The sequence below is a fragment of the Oenanthe melanoleuca genome, chromosome 3 (assembly GCF_029582105.1).
Source record: "Oenanthe melanoleuca isolate GR-GAL-2019-014 chromosome 3, OMel1.0, whole genome shotgun sequence".
Lineage (NCBI taxonomy): Eukaryota > Metazoa > Chordata > Aves > Passeriformes > Muscicapidae > Oenanthe > Oenanthe melanoleuca.
Genome location: NC_079336.1, coordinates 39,301,292 through 39,316,469, shown reverse-complemented (window position 1 = coordinate 39,316,469; position 15,178 = coordinate 39,301,292). Strand labels below are relative to the sequence as shown.

Sequence of the window (15,178 nt, the reverse complement as noted above, 5' to 3'; positions counted from 1 at the left end):
TTTGTTAGAATTTTGCACATAAAGCAGGTATGGCACCTCTTCAAAGCAAGAACAAATAGTAGTGTTCTATGATGCTTGAAGAGGCTTTTCAGTAAATAACTTATATATAAAAGAGGGAAACTGTCCCATAAAGTCACACTAAGAATTGCATATTTTTTCCTTTACACAAAAAAAAATCATTGTGTTTTTTGAAAGATGAACAGCTGGTTTATGACTTGAGAAAGGGAAAAAATACTTCAACAGCAGCCTCCTAGTCCTCCTGCCCCCACTGCCTTGCTTTAGCTCCATTCTTCAGCTTATCTTCACTTGTTGATATCAGTTATTGTGTTACGTTCAGAAAACTTTCATGAAGATTATTTATGGAAGTACTGTTATTTTCCTGAGTGAAGACTGTTAATGAAATTTTTTTAGCAGTACCAAGGAAACTTTTGTTTGTTTTCTCCTCATTGTCAATTATGCACAAACATTGCCAAATTCCTAACACTGAAGTACATTTAGTTTCTTATCTTTCATTTCTTGTTTTGGTTTTGTTTATTTTCACTTGCTGAAGTGCAAGTGGTAGAGTCTTTAAATCAGTAGTATCTAAGTAATGTATCTTGGATTTCCAGCAGGGAGTCTGTGTGCTGTTTTGGCATATTTACTGCACCTTTCTTCCCCTCTCTTTTCTTTACACTGAGGAAAAAAGGGACTGCAAACATATATGATATTATTTGAAAACATTCAGGTACTGTAAGTTGTTCAGTTCTAGTAGGAGATGTTTTTGTAACTTTTCTTGAGAATAGTTTTTAGTTCTTGCTAGCAGCTGAGTGCAAGACTTTTGTTTTAAGGCATGAGCTACACTTTTAAGAGGTGAAGAGAAGAACTATAGTCTACTTAATGTTACAGTTTCATCAAAGAACACTGTTGCTGATCTCTTTGAAAATTGTATTTCAAACCCACAGCCATATAAGTATAATTTTGAACAAAGTCGAAGTGTGGTTTCCTTGCTGTAGAGATGTTGGTTTGATTTCAGAACACTTTGGTTAATTTGATTCATATGGTTGTAAATGTTCTTTGTTTGAAAGTGTTCATTCTGCTGTGTTGCAGAGCTCTCATTTAGAACATCTAAATAGCAATCAGATACACTGGACTTTTCTTCAGACTATTTAATTCAAATTGGTCTTGATATTTATTTAAAAAAATACCATAACCTGAAATGAACTATATACAAGTACCAGGTTTTGACAATGCAGAATCAAGCACATCAGCTTGTTGTCTAATTATCATGTGTAGTACTATACCACATGAAAAATTTGAGTTTTCCTTTTAATAAGTGTGCCATGACAAATGATCTGTCTAATCATTAGATCTGCAGATGTTTAAAAAGTGAGGGGAAAAAGGTCATGTAGATATATCTGCATTGAGATGCCTGCCTCATAGTGAAAGATTAATATGAGCAAATATGATTAATATTACACTAGAAAGGTTTTCTTCAGTGCCTTTGCACAATTTTGAGAATGTCCTTTGATTTTCTAAGTTTCTAGAAACTCATTACCTTGTGTCCACGTTCACCATAGGCTGTTATCATCATGCTCTGTTACCTTTCATAGCTTGTTTATCTGAAACACTTGTGTTTATTAACATTATATATGTGGAAACTTCATATGCTTTTAAACAAAGCTGTTATTGCTTCTAAATATATTTCTTAAAAAGATGTATTCATCTCTTCCCCCCCCAAATACTTAAAAAATTTCCATAGCTGATGTATCTGTATGACATTCAGGACGTGGTTGAGATTTTCTATCTATTCAGGCAATAATGTGTGACAGACATAGATCTCATTAGCAATGCTCCAGAGAGCCTAAAACCTCTGTTCTGTTTTATACTGAAATGCAAGAGAGAAATACCAGAACTCGAGAAAAACACTTTCCTCACTAAAGTTGCTTGAGTTAATGTAGATCTTCCTGTGGCCATCAAGCTTTCACTATGTTGTCTCTTGTAAGATTCTTGACCAGAGTCTTTGGAATGCCTTAATGAATTAAATTCAGCATTGTTTATCTACTGTTCTGTTAACTCGTTCTTAAAGAATTCTGCCACAGCAGAACTAAATAATTTATTCCTATGAAATTCATGCTGATGTGACACTGTCATATTGTAGGTTGCATTGTGAGGTTTGGCTACAGTTACACATCCATGTGTTTTTATTAGATGTATGTGTATTTTTAAGGCTAAGGTTGGTAAGAGTAGTTGCATTCTATAGGCATGTGTTTTGACAGATGGAGAGAAGCTTTTTACGATGATTTTTCAACATTCATCTCCTGCAAGACTTCAAGCTCTTCCTGGCTACTGGGAAATTAAGAACTGGTGATTCAGTCTTTAATTTTGATCCATCTGCTCAGACTAATGAGATATCTCGTTTGTAGACTTCACTTTGAATTACCAAATGCAACTGAAACAATAACATTTGTCTTATAGCACAATTCTCCTCTTGTTTACCACTTGAGAAAGTTAGATAGATGGCTTGCCCTACCGACTTTTCTGGGGATTTTGTTTTAGAAATTTCCTGTCATGACTAAAGATCAGAAAATGTCCCAAAGGTTTCCAAGTACTTTTTAAATCAGTGTGCTCATTTGGAAGGATTGCTAGCCATGTAGAAATCTGTTGGAAGTTTTCTCTGGCAGATCCTACCTCCTAAGGCAGCTTTAAGTTAGAACGTCTAGTGCTGTTAATCTTCTTTTCCAGGATTTGTGTTTTCCTGCTTGATATTAGTTGGTGAATATTTGTTTTTCAAGTCATACTTTGAATTTGCTATGTTCTGATATAATCTAAAAGATAGTGGATCTTCCTGGACTAATTTGAACTTTCAGAGTTTTATTTCTACCTCTTAAAAAAACCAAAGATTCTTTAAATGAAGGATGAAATCATGCACCATTTGTCAGAAAATATGATACCATGCTCAGTTGCAGGTGGAGTATTTTTTTCTGACATTTCTCTTCTGGGATACTCTCTGCTTGAAGACTAGGTGAAGGCTGACTGAAAATTATCATTCCCTCAGTGTTATTACAGCTGTATTTTGTCAGACAGTCACCAGCAGTGGGCCCCATCAACCAAAAGGATAATTTCAGATACAAAGCTGAAAAAAATTTCACATTTTACAGCCCTTTGAGAAGGCCATCTATTGGCAACAATTTCTGGGGTACAAGCAGCACCATTCTGAGACAGCCTGTGGAGAATTTCACAAGATCAGCAAAGCCAGTGACTGAAGACTGCATATGTCAGTATCATTTTTATAATAAACTGAAACATTACAGGTGTGTGTTGACACAGGCAGGTGGCCAGAACAACCACAAACCCAGGCTGAAATGCAGAGAGTTAATTTTTTTCATTACCTCACTTACTGGAGGACCCTGAAGCTGCAGCTGGGCAGCAGAGACACGTGAGGGGCAGGGCAGGCACTGCCAGGCTCCCCATCCTGATGGGCAGTGAGGCTGCTGTTCGCAGCCATTTACCAGGGGCCCTCGTATTGTACCACCGTGCTGAGGTCTTGCTGTGCTTTTTATTGTTTCTGGGCTTTGATCTCTCCCTCAGGTCAGCAATCTCAGGCTTGTCCATGAGAGTGCCTCCAAGTCTCTGTGAGCACCCACATTATCTCAACACAGATATTCTACTTCTCAAAACAGGCAGAGGATAAACAGCAGCAGACATATTATATGGGATTTCCCCTACTGGTTATCTCCAGGTGTTGTTAATCCCAGCTGCAAGGTCACTTGAGCAAATCTGCCATCCTCCTCACCATTCTTCCTCTTGTAATCTTTTCCTTCCAATAACCAGTTTAGGATAATGCGTATCGTAATGTATATATCTTAACAATTTATGACATAAACATGAAACCCTTGTCATGTTATGATTTGAGACATAACAGTATTTTTAGGAGTTGTGAGAAATATATTTAAGAAGTATATTTAAAGTTTTGGTTATTCCTCTGAAATACATCATGTGTAAATTTTGATTTCATGTTAAATTCCTTTATCTAATATATTGAACTGGTGCTCTCTTTGTCAAGGTTCAGTTGTTTAAGTTAGTATCCTAGGGAGTTAACTGTTTTTCACTCTGACTCCTAAATTCACATCCATTATATCTCCTGCTGTTACTGACCTTTTGCTGGTCTATCTCATTAGCTTGGTTACCAGGAGATGATCTCACATCTCTCCCATTGTCCCCACCACCTCTTGAATTTTTGCTGTTATGAGTTTGTCAGAACCATACTCTTTGCTATCTTGTCTTCTTGCTTTTTTTTTTTTATCTGAAATTCACTTAAGCAAAAAATCCCATAAATGTCTTGTATTATAAATTAGAAGAGTTATTGCTGTTGCTGAAACTCTTCTTTCTCCACTCTCCTCAGACTACACACCTCTCTTGTTTCTCCATTTTCTTGTTCTTTTTTTCTTATAAGTGATTCTCTTTGATATTATTAAACCTTCAAAAGAAGTCCTGTGTTTTCATTGCCCTTGGTGTTGTTTCAGCAGGTCTCTTACATTTTTTCTCCATACCTTATTTTCCTCTATGGCTTTTTTTGCTGACTTTCAATACTTTTACTCATCCTCAGTCACAAGTATCTAAGTTTCAGTCCTGGTTCCATATCCAATGCACTTTGCTCCTTTGCCATTTTGTCTGTTTTTAACTTGAAGTGCCTTTGGCATTTTCTTAAGAGACAATAATTCCTGTTTTCCCCTGGCTTTTGCTAGTTTTCTGTGTAAGTCTGACATGACAGTATCTTTTCTTTCACCAGCTCTGGTACTCAGGCAAACTCCAGGAGCTGGACTTGCCAATCCATGAGTGTCCCTTCCAACTCAGCTTATTCTGTGATTCCTTAAAAGTTCATTTTCTCACTGTGCTTGGTGTTTTCAGTTTATAGCAAAAACTGGCTGTTCTATGGAAGTTCTGACACCTTTCTGTGGTTCTCATTGCCCTTGCTGTTTATGATTCAAGGTGTCAGTACATAAATACATCATGGCTATAGAAGAAGTGGTTTCACTATGCAAGGAACAGCTTTTCTAGTGGCCAAAGATGCCAAGTTGTCTGTTGCAAAGAATTTGGATTCTTGAAATGCTGTAAATGGTAAATGCTGTATGGTAAAGCCTCAACACAACATCACAAAGGGAATGCAGTAGTAGTAATTGTACAAAACTAGCAACAACTCCAGTTAACTAAAGCTAATAACTGCAAGAGAACACATACAGGCCTTTTTTGAATTAACATGCTAGAAATATCACTACTGGGATGAAAAATGTGGAGCAATGAGCAGCTTTATACAAACCCTCTGTTTTTGTTGATGCATTGTGAGTGGTTATTTTGAACTGCCTCTTTTGTGCTTATTTCAGTTCAGGTTTTTTAACCTTTTGAAGAAAGTGCTTTTTCAAGTGCATTGTTAGTTTCTGAGCTTCGACTCTTCTCATTTGAGCTAACTTTGTAGGTTTGGCTGGATTGTGCTCTCTACTGCTTTCGCAATATTGTCTCAACTGCATCTAATTTACCTGTCATAAGCTTTTACCTTCTATCTTTTAAAATTAAGTGAATGTGCAGAATTGAGTCATGTATAGTTGTAACATTTTTTGTTAGTCTATGCATTGGTTACTATGCAGTTTTCTGGAGATCAAGATTGCTTTATCAATTATAATTTATGTTCTTAATTAAAATGTTGTCTTATACTACTGGTCCACACGTAGTTCATTCGAAATAATTTTGAGGTGCAATGCATTCCTAAAAAATTTTGGAATACTTTCTAAGTGTCATTTTCACAGATTTTTAATACTTTACTCTTTCAAATCAGGATTTTTGTTGTCTTGGATCAAAAAAAAACTTCATAAACTTATATAGTCAGAACTGACTCTGTGATGCATATTGCACACAATTCACCTTGTCTGTAATTGTTCTCTATGTACAATAATTGACTTGAACTTTGCAGTATTAAGAAGTGTCATCTTGTTTTTCTGAGCTATCTTAAACTAAAAAAGAAACAGAGTAGTTAATTTAAATCTATTATATTAAATTGTCAGCAGTGAATTTGACAGGTATTAATTTCATCTGTAAAAATGATGGATTAAATTTCTTTATTATCAGTTTTCCAGCTGTTATTTGGCTGCAGAAGCCGTATGAAGATAAAAGTTTAATAAGCTTAGTTACTGGAGCTGTTGACAATGCTTTTATAGCCATGTCTTGAGATAAGATTTAATAAAACAGTGTTTTCTTCAGAGGTCTCTCTGGGACTTAGTACCTTGAGAATTAAGCTTGTCCTAGTATTTTTTTCCTGGGTGAAACAGTGCTTATAGCATGCTTTGGACAAGTAAGTCTGAGAAGCTACATAATTTATTAATATGTATTCTTCATCTAGATTGGGGTTTTTTCTAAATTTTTATTTTAGCACTTAAAGAGTTTATTCCAGCCTGTGTTTTTGTACCTCTGTATCTGTACAGATTGTTTCTCTTTCATCATCTGCTGTAGTTTATTTGCGTATATATGTGTATATATTGATTCCACATTTATATGTGCATGCATATATGAATAAAAATACACAAATACAGAAGGTAAAGTGACCTGGAAGGATAAGTGAATTATGACTGATGATTTTAAATGTTATTTCTCTGTCAGCTGATTAAATGAAGAATTGTGGTTTTGAATTGTTTCCTTTTGCAGTTTTTACATGATTAGGACTCATTTCTATGTGTGATTTCTTTAACAAAATCACAAACTAATTTAGTGATGGTGCACTATTTTTGTGTTCTGCCTCTTCATAATTTATTTATTCTCTTCATTTCCACAATAACTGCCTGTTCAACTTTAAGAACACAATAGTTAATATAATCTTATGCCTGTATAAATGAAAGTTTGTCTCTTTCTTTAATTGGAAATAGTATGTTGATGTGCTGTGCACTTCAAAAGTGTTCTATGCCAGATGTTTCATATTATTGTCAAATGATATGTATGTACTATTTTCCTCTATATTTTCTGTTCAAATTTGACTTTTAACATATACCTTATCAGCTATTTTTATGAACAGCTGAGGAAATTGCTGGAAATGGATGCCATAACAAGTTAGGAGTATAAAACCCCATAATTCTTCAATTAGGGAGACTTCTAAATGTTTGTGTGCAGTATGCTAATTTTTGCATGTATGCTTGTATTTATATAGTAGTTTGTCTGTGTATGTACTCAGGCATCACAATGAATTTATGTAGACCAGAAACAACAATTTAATATATTCTCATGCATTATGAGTACATGAGGTGTTCAGTTTATGTCTGCACTCTTGCACAGCTACACAGTGTTGTCAGTATTGGTAATTACAGCTGTGTAAGGTAGCAAATGCTACTATTTAGAGTTAATCTTCTGAGATTATGAATTTGAATTGAAACATTAAAAAAAATCTAATTTAATTCCAGATGAGCAACTTATCATAGCCTAAAATTTTATTTAAATTAAGTAATAGATAGTTACATCCTGAGCCTCTTGTAGATGATCTAATTGTTAAGTGACCTAAGTTGCAAATTTACTGCTTGCAAGTGTGGCAAAGGCCCTTTGACCTGTCTTGCAGCCATATGTAGTAAGTTTTAGTAGCTCTGTGTTAAAAGCTGTTTTTCAGATGTGACACTGCAGACCATTAACAGTCTAGAAGATTGTGGGAAGTTAAGTCTGTGGATTTGTCAGTTCCACATTATTTTTCAGTAAGAATTCAATGACAAGGTTAAATGATATTCCAAAAGATATATTAAGCATTGTCCATGGTTCAAAGCTTTTGAAAAGTCTTGCCCTGTAGCTCTGAAAGAAATGGACCTGCATGCTTAATTTACTATGATACTATCAACTATATAAATAAAGTACCTGATTTTTGTCAAAACATTTGTTAATTATTACCAAGGCAGCTGCTGTTCACTAAGACCTTATGCCTGTCACAGACTTCTAATAGGTGTCACCTGAGAATACAATGGTAATATCATTGGTGGGTTTAAATTAGAAATACACAGAAATATAGGTTGCTGTAGAAAATAAGGTATTTTGAGGAATCCGTGAGGATGGAAAATAAATTTTCACTAAGATGCATCAGGAAATTCCTTTTGACTTTATACTTAATAATCATTTTCCAAACTATGAAATTTCTCATTTATGTAATTCTGTGATATTGAGAGCTTTCTTTGTGGCTACTGAAAAGTGATTCTAGAGTATATCATATTTGGATAACTGCATGCCTTTTAATTATGAGGTATTTACAATACTCTTATTTAGGCTGGGATATTTTGAGAAGGACTTGGTATGTAGCATGTGGGGTTAAGGAAGGAGATTCTATTTGTTGTAGCACAGTTTACTACCATCAACAATAAATTCAACATTTAAGTTCTTCATAACTTACTAAGTTTCATATTAAAAACACCTCTTGAAAGCAGGTATTTATTTTTCTGATGATATAGAAAACCTGTTAGGAGCAAAAATCTGGATGTAGATCTGTATTTTAATCAGTACTAATAAAAAATAAATTAGAAGTCATGACTATTCTTTTAATTGTTTAGTAGGTTTATGTTACTGAAACCAGAAGATAGAGAGATTGACATGGCAACTTTCTTAATCTTTTTTTGCTTAAGTAAAAGTAACAGGAATAGATATAAAGATTCCTCCAGTATCTTTTATACTCCTTTTCTTTATTATACCTGAATAGAATCAGCTTATCCCTACTGACTCCTGGGTCATTTTTGCTTATTATGAGTGTTAATACATGTGAGTATAGATAGATTTGAAAACATAAAAAGAGACATGGTGAATATGACAACTCTTAATCTATACTGATATTTGTTGAAAATATAGTTTATTATACCATAGAAACATTTTATTATACAAAGTCAAAATAGTTAGTGTCAAAACAGGACAAAGGGAAATGCTTGAAACAAATTATTGCATCATCTTGTTTTTCTAAAAAAAGATACAGCGAAAAGCTGCTTATAATTTTGAATAATAATTGTCATTCAAGTCCATTGGCATCTGCAAAAATGCAATTGTTAACTGCCTAATGACATATATTTGCATAGTAATAGACTAGCTACTCTTGCTTAATTTTCTATACAAGAATAGTATTGCTATTTCTATTTCTATCCTGTCAATTTAAATTCAGAATAATTTCTACTACCTGTAGAAGTCAGTAAAGTATTGTTTGTTTGTCTTATTTTTAATTCGCCCTCTGCTTTAATTTTCACTTTATTCATTTTTCCTCTGCAATTTGTTATATATTTGGCTAAGGCTATAAATGGAAGATAGCACAGATCCTTTTAAGTGTTCTGAAACAGGTTTTCTTTAGTGGAAAATATATATAAGTGTTGTATAAAGGCAGAGTCATGAAGTTTCACTTGAAGCACCCTCCCGTAAGTGCTGCTGTGTGAACACTGACTGTTCTTCAGTGTAAAGGTTTGATGTCATGGGAGTCCCCTGTTTTAGTGGTAAAGGCTCAGTGTCACTTAAAGTCCATTACTGTTTTATCCATAGCTTTGAATGGAAATGACACCAAACCCCTTTCACTTTTATATGGTGGCAGTGTCACATTACAGTGTCATGTTTTTCATGGACATAGCTGAGTGCCTCTCTCAAGTGCCTGTGTACATGCAGCATATGGAATGAAAGGGAGAAATTAGGGATCTGCATCCCTAATTGCTGAGCTAAGATGGTGTTGAGATCAGAGATGTGATGTGCTTCCTCACATGCCTGAGTGCTGCAATGGGTGGAAACAGAATCTTGAGCAAGGTCAAGGCTAGGGCAGCAAGAAACTTGCTTGCATGTAAGAGCACAGCAAGGATACCTAGAGCTCTGCCTAGGGATGAGCCAGCTGAGAGTGCAGGAGGAGGATTAGCCAGTAGATGCACATAAGCAATGTTGTCATGGGATTTTGCTCCAGACACTGATAAGGAATAAAGTAAATGAGGCCTTCTTCAGACAACTACAAGAAGCCTCAAGTTTGTAGTCCCTGGTCTTCCAGGGAGACTTTGCCACCACAATATCTGCTGGAGAGACAGCACAGCAGAGCAAAAACAATCCAGTAAGTTTTCTGGAGTGCATTGATGGCAGTTTCCCAGCACAGATGACTGAGGAGCTGATGAAGGTTGATGCTGTGCTGTACCTTGTACTTACAAAAAAGGAAAAACAGGTTGGGGCTCTGAATGCTGCAAAGTGTTCTGGCCACAGCGACCATGAGATGCTGGAATTCAAGGTTCTAATGGAGGGAACAAGGCAAAAAGCATAATACATCCAAAATATACATGAAAACAACACACACAGCTCACTATGGCTCTTGATAAAAAATGATGCTAAATCTGGATATCTTAGATTACCAGATCTAACTGATAGCCTAGAAGTGTATAAATGTGATTTCTCATTCTTCTCACCAAATCTGGTAACTCATGAAGACCTATCCAAAACTAGTAGCTAAAGAAGCAGCAATAAAATAAGAGATTTCAAAAGTTGACCTATACTAAAACTTAAAAAGGTTAACACAGAATTCTTATTTTTGCTTTAGCAGATTTTTGTATTTTGCACATTAAAGTCTTTCCATATATTAAACAACACCATGGGAATGGAAGAAGCTGAACAGGCTAAGTCAAAAGATAGTTTGAATTTACTTTCTGATTATTTTAATTAATGTTAGTACATCTTGTATTAAAAAGAAATATTGATATAATTTGCATGTATACTAAGATCTTTTACTACAGAAAACTGAAAGATTACTCAGCTGCCTACAAACTAGTGCTAATGAGACATTTTTTCTACCCTTCCTTTTCTACAAAAAATTCTCAACAATTTAAAAGCAGACTGCATTTACTTGTCATATAAAATTAAACAATGTGGATTGGAATACATGAATTTTTGTTCAAGGTTGAGAAGTCAAAAATGCAAAAAAAAACTTCAGTAACACTCACCATTAAAATATCTCTCTACATTCAAGAGAAATATTTTGGAAACTGTGCTGAAGAACAAAGCTGCACAATACCATACAATATTTTAGCAGAAAATAATAACTAGTAATAAATATTTAACGTTTCATCAGCAAATCAAGAAAGTAAGGTGATATATTTTGAACTCTTGATAGATTGCCATTAATCACTCTCTAAATTTTGATTTATTCACCCAAATACATTACTTCTGATCATCCCTGTTTAAACAAAACCTGTGATTTTTTCAAAATGCTTTATTTATTAATTTATTTATATAATTTACATATATATAATATAATTTAATTTAAAAACCTATTTAACATCACTGTTTACCTAACTACCTTTCTATTTTGATATTCTGGGTTTTAAGGGGTAATAACTCCATTGTGCAGATATTTTTACTATTGCAATGTGCACTTGCTCATTTGTTTATTTGCAATACTACTACTTTTTAAAGACACGTGCCTTATAATTTCAATCTGTATTTTTTTTTTTAATGTGGAAATGTATATTCACTTAAAATTTGACTACTCTAGTGAATATTTCTCATGCAGTCCCATCTAATTTTTTTATTGCTTATGAATCACAGAATCTTTTGAGCTGGAAGAGAACTACAAGGATTATCAAAGTTTTACTCCTGGCCCTTTGCAGGACAGCCTCAAGAATCACACCATGTGTCTGAGAGCACTGTCCAAATTCTTCTTGAACTCTTTCAGGCTTGGTGCTTTGATAACTTCCCTGGGGAGGCTGTTCCAGTGCCAAAACACCCTCTGGGTGAAGAACCTTTTCCTAGTATTCAATATAAACATCCCCCAACTCATCTTAATGCCATTCATTAAATAAATAGGTGCCATTAGCAGTCCTTGGGGAAAAGTGTTGCAACCTTATTAGGAATTGAGTTATGTAAAATACTTGGAGGAGTTTTTGTGCTGACCTTAAAGGAGAAAATGTTTGGACAGATTAATCTGTTCATCAATATCCCTAACTGTTGATTTTGAGTAGAACTAAAACGCAGATGAAGAGCCACATAAAAGAGCATATTATAAGGATTTAGCTGTGTGAAGCCAAACAATGTCTTGAGGCTAAAATATGGACGCTTGTTTCTTTACCACATAATTAATATCAACATTGAATTAAAAAAATTCATTCTTTCATCTAAGTTTCTTTGAAAGGTATCATGTAAAGTGGATGGTAAAACCTAGACCTTCTCTCACCATGGAGAGGTGTTCAGTAAGAGAATTGCTGAACTCAAGCATTCAAGTGACCAGCACTTTTAATAAGAAGGTGGAAAGATAAGAGTCAGCATGTTTCCCCAGAAAAGTGATGCACCATTTTAAGGCTATCATAGGGAATATCAGTTTGAGATATGTATTTTCCAGTAGTGAAAATTAATCCAAGCATCTTTGCTGTCCAAGGCAGAAGAAATGTATTTCAAGGTATTTCAAGTACCTGATTATACATTTTTAGTAATAATAGCACACTTGTCTGGGCTTTGGTGATGCACTAATATGTTTCATAAAGATTAAAACCTGGAATATGAAACTCTTTGGGGAGTGCGAAGAGTTCCTGCTGTGAATTTTAAACAAAGTTTTTGGTGAAAAGGTTTGATTTGTTTTATACTTTGTGAAAATTCTGAGGAGGTAACCTAGCTACAGACATTTGCTTTCTCCTTTCTTGTGTATTTTTTATTATTTAAAAGCTTTGGTTTCAGGAGAGCAGCAGCAGACGCTTTCAGCACTAGGGCTATATACACCAGAGCTGGCTTTGAACTGCAAAGTACAGATCTAATTACACAGCTTGTAACTGTGGAACCGCTTCTCTCTATTCTAAATTACTTTTCCTAACTTATTTGCATAATGTAATGCACAGAGATTTTGCCACTGAAATATAATATTCTCTTACACAGTTAGGACAGGCTAAATTAACCCTCCTAAGACTGTATTGTTGCCTTACAGTATATTTGATAAATGTTTACTGACTTCATTGGGGAAAAAACATCCAACAAGGTATTATATAGCAATTTTTAGCTGGGACTGGTTTTTTTAGAAACATGTGATGGTGTACAGAGATTGTTGTCTGTCTGAGAAGTTCTTTTTTTTTTTTTGTGAACAATTTTGCAATCACTTTAAATTTTTTCAGATGTTGATATGTGATCGTTCAATACGTAAATGTCAGTGAATTCAGGTGTGCATTATTACTTTTAAAGCAGTGGCAGATAAATATCAAAGTGCTGCATATCTGAAAATTAGGTGACTATAAGAACTGTAGAAAGGCTTCTGGATAAAGGACAAAATAATACACAATTCTTGTTTCTTAGTTATTGTCTGTGTACTAAGGTCTTAGGTCTTTCTGAATGAATGATTGCAGATATTGTCATACATGTAGGCAGAAGCTTTAGAAATCATAACTAAAGTTTTATCAAGTCTTTACCAAGCCTCTGGTAACTAAAAGCAGAAATGTGCTTTTTCTTGTTTGTACTTGATGATTTTATTGCAATTTATTGAGTATAATAGACAGAAGAGAAAGGGAACTCAGAGCATAAAATGCAATGTGGTCCCAGTCCATCTGTGCCATTCCAGTTCTTAAAGCATGTGTACTGACTGCCTCTGACTATCAAAGTTTCTAAAGCCCACAGGCTTTATCATGGCAGGCAGTAATCAGAAAGGAATATTTTAGTCGTTTTTAGGTAAATAATCCAATTCTTTTTTTGAGATCTCTTGACGTTCTCAATAGCATCAAAAAAATGTAAAAACATTTCTCTCAAACATTTTGATTAGTGTTTTTATGACTTTTGAATATTGTATTCGTGGTCCTGCTATTAACAGTGGTAATATTCTTGTGGGCTTTTAACTGTGAGCATTGCACAGTAGTTCTCTTCTATTTGATTAGTTGTTCTTTTCTTACATAGCCAAAGTTGTAGTATCAGCACTATTTGTTTCCAGAACATTTAGGATGTGGCAAATAATACAACTTTTTGCATCAATGTTAATCTCAGTACTTTGTGAAGATGAACTATTTACAGTCAACAATCGTTCCCTATTTTTAAAGGCTTAAGTATTTTTTTAAAAATACAACTTTATCAAAAGCTCTTTGAAAATATTAAACTCAATGTAGGCAGGATCATCCTTTAGTTGCCTTTAAGTGGCATTAGTTTTCATCAGTATGCCATGTATTAACTAGTTTTTTTCATTCCCATAGGGAATATTTCGTAAATAAAGTGTTTTCATTATTTGATTAAACCTTTTTTGTAAATTTCTCATTGGCCCTGTTTCTTTCTGTCTAAAGGTGATGGTGTTTGTTCATGCTAGAAATGCTACAGTACGAACTGCTATGGCTCTTCGAGAAAAAGCAAAAAACAATGGTCATATTTGTCACTTCTTGTCACCCCAAGGATCAGAATATGGACAAGCTGAAAAACAGGTAAGTAAATAATTTACACTGATAGTCTTTTCAGTCTTGGAATTGATATTTATTTAATATTGATATTTATTTAATACAGTCCAGCATGGGAATTTTTGAGTATTTTTGAGCTTCTGGGAAGATTCTGCTTTGAAAAGGCATGTGAAGTTGCTGAATTAAATAGGGGAACAGAAGGAGTACTAGTAAAGGGAGAGCAAATTCCTGTTACTTTCAGTTTTTCAAGATGAAGCTGATAATTGTTCTGTTTTATGCAGTTTGCAGTACTTGACAGTAACCTTCATGCTTGCAGCTTGGGAAGTCCCTAAACCATCAGTTTCAAGGAATATGCCAGTATATCTGCTGAAAGAATATTTTCATAACAATTCTTAATTCTGTGCTGTGTGTGGCATTTATATTTGGTGATATCAGCTGAAGTCTACAGATTAGTTAGCTGGGTCTTTTGAACATCCCGTGGAAAATAAGTTTCTTTCCCTTTCCACAATTGTTTTCCCCCCATGAACATAGAGGAGACACTGTAAAAAAATTTTAATACATATGTGATATATCTTCTTGCACTGCAAATATATCAATAAACTCTTCAGTGTTTTGGACCTGTGAATTAGAATCTTCTGAGTGGTTTAGGTTCCTATGTCTGTCATTATTATAATAAATATGTTACTTTATTATGTACTTCTGAAGAGAATGTGAAAAGATTCATTCAGACTTAGTAATTATGAATAGCGCATAGATGTTACAGTTGGTAGAATCAGATTTCTGAAACATAGAGAAATCAGAATAAATTATGTTCTTTTTGGTAAGATGTTTCTGAGAGCTAT

At 34.4% G+C, this 15,178-nt stretch overlaps 1 protein-coding gene across 1 annotated transcript in view; it reads left to right on the top strand.

Annotated features, from left to right (window-relative positions):
* ASCC3 (activating signal cointegrator 1 complex subunit 3) overlaps positions 1-15,178 on the top strand; it is a 248,206-nt gene that overhangs the window by 108,179 nt on the left and 124,849 nt on the right. The window contains exon 14 of the mRNA XM_056487382.1: positions 14,229-14,363. Coding sequence (XP_056343357.1) covers positions 14,229-14,363 — 135 coding nt within the window. The remainder of the gene's footprint in view (positions 1-14,228; positions 14,364-15,178) is intronic.